The sequence below is a fragment of the Anguilla anguilla genome, chromosome 17 (assembly GCF_013347855.1).
Source record: "Anguilla anguilla isolate fAngAng1 chromosome 17, fAngAng1.pri, whole genome shotgun sequence".
NCBI lineage: Eukaryota > Metazoa > Chordata > Actinopteri > Anguilliformes > Anguillidae > Anguilla > Anguilla anguilla.
Genome location: NC_049217.1, coordinates 31273511 through 31280820, shown reverse-complemented (window position 1 = coordinate 31280820; position 7310 = coordinate 31273511). Strand labels below are relative to the sequence as shown.

Sequence of the window (7310 nt, the reverse complement as noted above, 5' to 3'; positions counted from 1 at the left end):
GTCAGTAAACTTCCATCCATCCATTCTCTCAAACTGCTTATTCCTGCTCAGGGCCACAGGGGCAGGGGTGGGGGCTGAGGCATATCCCAGCATGCAGTGGGGCGAGAGGCAGGAATAAACCTCGGACAGGTCTCCAATCCATCAAAGGGCCATCAGCAAACGTTCAACAAAAATAGTTTTCATGTCACATCCCGTTTCTGAGAGATGGATGGAGAGCTGGCCAGGGGCCAAGGCTCAGGTAAAAGGCCAATCACACCGCCCAACCCTCTCTGCCCCCCCCCCCCCTCGCCTCGCACCCCCCTGGGGTCCCAGCGCACCAGCTCCACCTCATCGCACGCACTCACACTGCGTTTCCATAGATACAGAGAGGGTTTTTTTCTGTCCGGGGTCAGTTCCCTTAACAGGTTCATGAAAGGTGCAGGCTCCCTAGAGCAGGTCCAGCTCCTGCCCCTGTAATGGGTATTAAACTGAAATCATATTATGGTGGAATATCGGCCTGACGCTGCTCCTCGCTGGTGCAGTTTGTGATTCAGATGGAAGCACTTTGCTGATACGGCCACAGTGGGGCCGGTAAGAACGCACTGAACAGCTTCCACACTTAATGGTACAGGAGACCTGTGGAGAATGTTTCTCAGGGAACATCTTTCTGCAAAGAAAGGTCACGGAAAGGTCACTGTGCCCTGCTTAATCTCAGGAATGCCTACAGTGCATTGCATTTCAGAAAGATCAATATTTCATTGCAAATTAATAGTCACAAACCAAATGCTGTCAGTGCCTTCGGCTTAGCACAAACTGTTCATTAGGAAATCAAATGTGCTTGAGATTTGGACAAGCGTATGGGTGATTTTTTGTTTATAGTCCTAGAACATCTTTGTTCCTGTTTTGTGTGTGTGTGTGTGTGTGTGTGTGTTTGCATGTGTGTAAGTATGTGTGTGTGTGAGTATGCATGTGTGTGTGTGCGTGCATGCGTGTGTGTGTGTGTGTGTGTGTGTGCGTGAGTGTGAGTGCGTGCGTGAGTGTGAATGTGAGTGCATCTGGGAGGGAGCTCATATCTTGCAGGAGGTCAGAGAGAGTGAACACCTGCAGTGGCCTTATTCAGTATCGATCACCTGACCATCAGGTTTGTGGTTTCAGCAGACAAGGGAGGTTATTAACGCCCCACCCGAGACAAACCTGATTTATGAGTTTGGGGGGGAGAGGAAAAGGGGGAGGTGCTTTGAGGTGCACTGTTTCCATGATGACGCAGAGCTCTCACGCCCCAACGCGGATTGTACCTCATTCCGGCTGTCTTCCCCTGCTAACCTTGGAGCCGGAATTCTGATATTCTCCAGAGAGCGTCCAGCATTGGCTCGTCCGCCTCCACTGCCTGCGCTTCCATGCCTCCGTAATCCTGCCGTTTGTCTTCTGTCGGCAGGGGGCGGAGTCTGCCCGGGGGGGGGGGGGGGGGATTGGGACCGGGCAAGAGGGGGGGCTCTTCAGCTGAGCGCGTGCAGTGATGCAAGGGTGGCCAGCAGGTTGCAGGCTCGAATCCCGGCTTTAGCTAATTTTGGTGTTCCTGGAGAAAAATGGCTTCCCAGGAAACAGCACTTCCTCTTCCTCAAGCAGCCACAAGTCCAACTGTGACGACTCTGGTGTTCCCTGATCAGTGGGCGGAGCTTCAGTCCTCATTGCTGATGGGGTGCACCTGGCTGGGTGCACCCCAGGTAATAAGAACCCCACCTTTCCCTTTTCCAGTGCTCCTCCCTTCCTGTATTGGAGCCGTGGGCCACTTTTTTGCTGTTTGGTTTGTTCTCTTTGGTTTACACCTACAACACCTTGCATGCACGTGTTCCTGTACATCCGTGCATCTGCACGCGCTACTGGCAATACTGACTGCCCCACTCCACTCTGTTTCGGTTTCATTTTTTAAAGTGGTCTCCCTCCTTTTGCCATGACACAACCATAGAGTGTATGCAGAGACTAGATACGGTGGGAGTGGTCAGGCATTGGAGCACCCAGAAGCCTCTGCTGCACATGCTGAGGGAAAAAGAGCTTGCAGCCCAGTGTAGAAAAACCAGGCTGCTCTGACAGCTAAAGAAATCAGCCAACCTTTTGTGAACAGAAATTTCATCATGTGTTGCAGTTTGTGAAACAATGTTTTTTTTTTGTTTTTTTTTAATTTTTTTATTTTACAGAAAATGTTAAAAACTTTTTATAATACAAATCCGACAGGGCCCTGTCTTCAATGTGTTGTTTATTCCCTGGTGTGTCTGTTACAAGCAGAAGACGCACAGATTTAATAAAGTGGTGCTTTACCTTCTGTGAGAAAGCTTAAGCTGCAGTCATGTACTATTAATTTTGATACAGTAAAATACTGTTTAAATTTCAAGTAGAAAAAAAACTGTTATTCTTTTAAGAGTTGATAAGATTTAATCTGAGATTCAAATTAATGAATAATAATAAGAAGAAGAAGAAGAAGAAGAAAAAGAATACATCTTTATTTATGCAGCACCCAAACTAAAGTTACAAAGTGCTTCACAGAGAAAACAAGATTTAAATTAATGAATATACTCTCTCTTGTCTTGAAATTGAATTGACATTGACACCTTTTACGCATCGCTTGCACATGCAGGCAAACTGCAGCTCCAGGTCCTCATATCTGTGCCTCAGAACACCTGGCCAGCGTCCATCAGGAGCAGCTGACTGCTACTGCCAGATCTGGACAAGATCCAGGACCTTGCCCTCTGGGGTCACTAATGACTGTTCTGCAATCATCCAAGGAGGGTAAGGGGGGGGGGGGGTATATCTGCAGTACTGCCAGCTGGATAAGAAATACAGCAGGCAGGAGGAGGAGGGGGGGGGGGGGGGGGGGCAGGCGGTGGTGGCCTGTGAAAGGTGGCAAAGGAAGCTGCTTGAAATCAAATACTGCACATGATTATTTCTTAGTGTTCACATATGTGTATGTTATTATAGCTACATGTTTATTGTCATGTTGTATTTGTGGGGTTTTTTGGAGAGTGTATTGAAATATGTATTATTTATGCACATGTTGAAGGCAAACCTTTTTTTTTACTTGGTTGTTTTTGTTTCTTCCTTATTTTTTTTATTTTTTAAGGACAGCAGACGGTCTGCCCTGCTTACGCACTCTCCCTCCCTGTTCAGAGCGCGAGAACGAGGGCTACAGAGCGGGAGCCAGAGCGCGGGAAGTGCCACGGAACCGAACCCAACTCCCGGTCGCGCAGGGAAAGTCGGCCGCCCCACACTTTTCACCCAATTTTCGGTAAGAATTTAAAGATGCTTTCATAGTGACCCTAAACATAACTCATCAAAGCGTATCCGCCTATATTCCCGGCAATACGAGTTATTTCCACAAGAGGCGCTGTTTGGAGTTCTGTTCGCTTGCCGCTGACAACCTACAACCTCTCGCGTCATATGCGTCATTGTTTACGTGGAAGTTTGAGGCTCTTACTTCCGACTTTGCTGTTGCTGCGTTGAGGAAGAGATGGCAGTCGTTCCAGCTCAGTCGCTCCGGGTCTCCGAAATCCGGGACCCGGCGGCCCTGTTCGAACGCTACAACACCGAGGAGATTCGGACGATAGAGCGCAAGGTTCGGGGAGAGATCGAGGAGAAGAAGGAGGAACTCCGGCAGATGGTCGGCGAGCGCTACCGGGACCTGATCGACGCCGCGGACACCATCGGGGAGATGCGGCAGAGTTCGGAGAGTGTGGTTCTCTCGATCCAGGACATGTACCGATACTGTCACAAACTGAAGCAGGGGAAAACTCCCGCTCCTGCAAATAACAAACAGGAGGTATTTCGTCTTTTTATCTTAAGACCGTCTTGGTCTTGACAGAAGTTGAGGAATTCCAAGTTTGCCCATATATTATTGCTAGCTAGCTGGCTTAGCTGTCTGTGGGTGCTATTTCCGTAAACAAAGCAAGGATGCTTTAAATAAACAAATATAAGCAATTGTATGCGCGTGTTATACACGTGTTTGCATTTTTAAAAGTTGTTTTAGCATATGTTGCACAAAGAAGCGTTATGGGTTTAAGTGTGTTAAATATTGCGGTGTTTATCTTGGTAAGCCTGCTTTCAGCGTCCATTTCACAGAAGCACGCGTAGAATACACCAATATGTTCTCGCCCGGCTGATAAATTATGCTCTGTCACCTAACATAGGTGGCCATTGCACCCGCTGTATTACTGGACGTTGAACTTAATGCTTCGACAGGCCAGACTATCTGTTACCAGGTTTGTCACTCTGGTATACCTGCCAGAGACAATGTATTCTGCGTGTGTCACCCTGTATATCAGATTAAATGACTTTCTCTACAGCTGAAGCAAGTTGTCTTGGGGTGGAGAAATCGGAATCCTTGTTACCATCTCACTTAACAGGGTTGGAACCCGCCTGGAACCAGATTCCGAGACTTCACTTAGTGATATTAATTACTTAAAATTAATTTCTCACTAGATTGTACCGCGCGAGGTAGACCGGTAAAATGCGTATTTGCACTCTGTTAATGAACAAAGTCACGTGCGGCAGGGGTAATTAACAGGATTCTCCTTTTGCCAGACGCAGAGGCAGTCCCAGGAGAAGTTCTACAGCATGGCGTCCCAGATCAAGCTCCTGCTGGAGGTGCCCGAGCGCATCTGGAGCGCCATGGAGGCGTCACAGTACCTGCGGGCCACGCAGCTCTACCTGCTGTGCAGCCACCTGCACGGCCTGCTGGGCCTGGAGGGCGGGGCCGCCCACTACAGCCCCGTGCTCGCCCGCTTCCCCGTGCTGGTGCGCCAGGTCGCTGCCGCGGGACACTTCAGGTACGCCGCGACCCGCGCCGGGAGGGGAGGCGCTCTCAGACCACATGGGCCCGGAGAGAGCACACTAACGCTCCTAAATAATCTTTCTAGTTGGCGCACATTAGTTTTCGGGAGCAAATGATCCTAAAATGGGGTCACTGTAGAGCCTGGGTCTGCTTAATGTCCGTAATATGATGTAAGGTGATGTGATGTTTCTGCGCCTCCTGTGACTCTCTCCCCGAGCAGAGCCACCATCCTGCTGGACAGCAGGTCTCTCCTGCGGGGCCGGGCGGTGTCGGACCAAGCCATCACCGAGGCGCTGGTCTCCACCATGCTGCTGGAGGACAGCTCTCCCCGCCAGGCCCTGGCCGACTTCCTCCTGGCCAGGAAGGCCTCCATCCAACAGCTACTCAACCAGCCACAGCACGGTGTGTGTGTGTGTGTGTGTGTGTGTGTGTGTGTGAGAGAGAGAGCGTGTAGGTGTGTTCGAGAGAGCGTGTGTGCGCGCGCGTGCAAGTGCGTGCGTGTGTGTGTGTGTTTGTGTGTGTGTGTGTGTGTGTGCGAGAGAGAGCGTGTGTGTGTGTGTGTGTGTGTGTGTGTGTGTGTGCGCGAGAGAACGTGTGTGTGTGTGTTTGTGTGTGTGTGCGCGAGAGAGCGTGTGTGTTGTACTGTGTTGGCGATGATACTGTGTTGGTGTTCATGCTGATGCTGTGTTGGTAGTGACGGTGTTGGCGCTGATGCTGTGTTGGTGTTCATGCTGATGCTGTGTTGGTAGTGACGGTGTTGGCGCTGATGCTGTGTTGGTGTTCATGCTGATGCTGTGTTGGTAGTGATGGTGTTGGTGCTGATGCTGTGTTGGTAGTGATGGCGTTGGCGCTGATACTGTGTTGGGGTTGGGGTTGGTGCTGATGCTGTGTTGGTAGTGATGGCGTTGGTGCTGTTGGGGTTGGTACTGTGTTGGTGCTGATGCTGTGTTGGTAGTGATGGCGTTGGTGCTGATACTGTGTTGGGGTTGGGGTTGGTACTGTGTTGGTGCTGATGCTGTGTTGGTAGTGATGGTGTTGGTGCTGATGCTGTGTTGGTAGTGATGGCGTTGGTGCTGATGCTGTGTTGGTAGTGATGGCGTTGGCGCTGATACTGTGTTGGTAGTGATGGCGTTGGTGCTGTTGGGGTTGGTACTGTGTCGGCGCTGATGCTGTGACGGCCTTGTTCCACAGGTGCGGGCATTAAGGCGCAGGTGTGCTCGCTGGTGGAGCTGCTGGTCACCACGCTGTACCAGGCGTACGCCGTGTTCTACACCCCCCGTGAGGGCACGCCCAGCGACCCGGGGCTCAGCTGCGGCCTGCTCTTCACCACCCTGGAGAGCGTCACCTCCACCACGTCCGCAGGTCCGGCCCACAATGCACTGCGCTCGCCCCAAACATGGCCCCCAGCCTCCTCTTAGGGTGGAGCACGGAGTTAAACAGAATTACACACACAGATGGCTCTTGGGGATGATTGGGCTGTATCTGTAGGGGGGCTGGGCTGTATCTGTAGGGGAGCTGGGCTGTATCTGTAGGGGAGCTGGGCTGTATCTGTAGGGGAGCTGGGCTGTATCTGTAGGGGAGCTGGGCTGTATCTGTAGGGGAGCTGGGCTGTATCTGTAGGGGAGCTGGGCTGTATCTGTAGGGGAGCTGGGCTGTATCTGTAGGGGAGCTGGGCTGTATCTGTAAGGGAGCTGGGCTGTATCTGTAAGGGAGCTGGGCTGTATCTGTAGGGGAGCTGGGCTGTATCTGTAAGGGAGCTGGGCTGTATCTGTAGGGGAGCTGGGCTGTATCTGTAGGGGAGCTGGGCTGTATCTGTAGGGGAGCTGGGCTGTATCTGTAGGGGAGCTGGGCTGTATCTGTAAGGGAGCTGGGCTGTATCTGTAGGGGGGCTGGGCTGTATCTGTAAGGGAGCTGGGCTGTATCTGTAGGGGAGCTGGGCTGTATCTGTAAGGGAGCTGGGCTGTATCTGTAGGGGAGCTGGGCTGTATCTGTAGGGGAGCTGGGCTGTATCTGTAGGGGAGCTGGGCTGTATCTGTAGGGGAGCTGGGCTGTATCTGTAAGGGAGCTGGGCTGTATCTGTAGGGGAGCTGGGCTGTATCTGTAAGGGAGCTGGGCTGTATCTGTAGGGGAACTGGGCTCTCTCCTCACTGATGCGTCTGGTCTCTCCCTCAGGGAAAGGGCAGAAGGTTCTGCAGGAGGAGGTGAGCGGGGGCAGCTGGTTTAAGTACCTGCCCCCGTCGGTGCTGGACTTCCAGCCGGCGCTGCGCATGCTGGCCCAGCCCATCCAGGGGGAGCAGCTGAGAGACACCCTGCAGCAGTGGATCCACACGTAAGCCTGGCGGGGTGGCGGGTTGGTAGGATGGCGGGGTGGCGGGGTGGTGGGTCAGTGGGATGGCGGGGCGGCAGGGTGGGTGGGTCAGCGGGATGGCGGGATGGCGGGGTGGTGGGTCAGTGGGTCAGTGGGATGGCGGGATGGCGGGGTGGTGGGTCAGTGGGATGGCGGGTCAGC

General features: G+C 52.4%; 1 protein-coding gene and 1 long non-coding RNA gene across 3 annotated transcripts in view; both read left to right on the top strand.

The window, feature by feature from the left end:
• The first annotated feature begins 1758 nt into the window (after positions 1-1758).
• LOC118216504 lies at positions 1759-3163 on the top strand. The gene is made up of 3 exons (XR_004763025.1): positions 1759-1783; positions 2612-2763; positions 3142-3163. It is a non-coding gene; the product is annotated as an uncharacterized LOC118216504 (long non-coding RNA).
• A 266-nt stretch (positions 3164-3429) lies between these two features.
• cog1 (component of oligomeric golgi complex 1) overlaps positions 3430-7310 on the top strand; it is a 10326-nt gene continuing 6445 nt past the window's right edge. The window contains exons 1-5 of one of the 2 annotated variants that reach the window (XM_035397713.1): positions 3430-3790; positions 4552-4796; positions 5022-5203; positions 5993-6163; positions 6974-7130. In XM_035397713.1, coding sequence (XP_035253604.1) covers positions 3482-3790; positions 4552-4796; positions 5022-5203; positions 5993-6163; positions 6974-7130 — 1064 coding nt within the window. In that variant the 5' untranslated portion in view covers positions 3430-3481. The remainder of the gene's footprint in view (positions 3791-4551; positions 4797-5021; positions 5204-5992; positions 6164-6973; positions 7131-7310) is intronic. The other variant, XM_035397711.1, reaches the window with a different exon arrangement.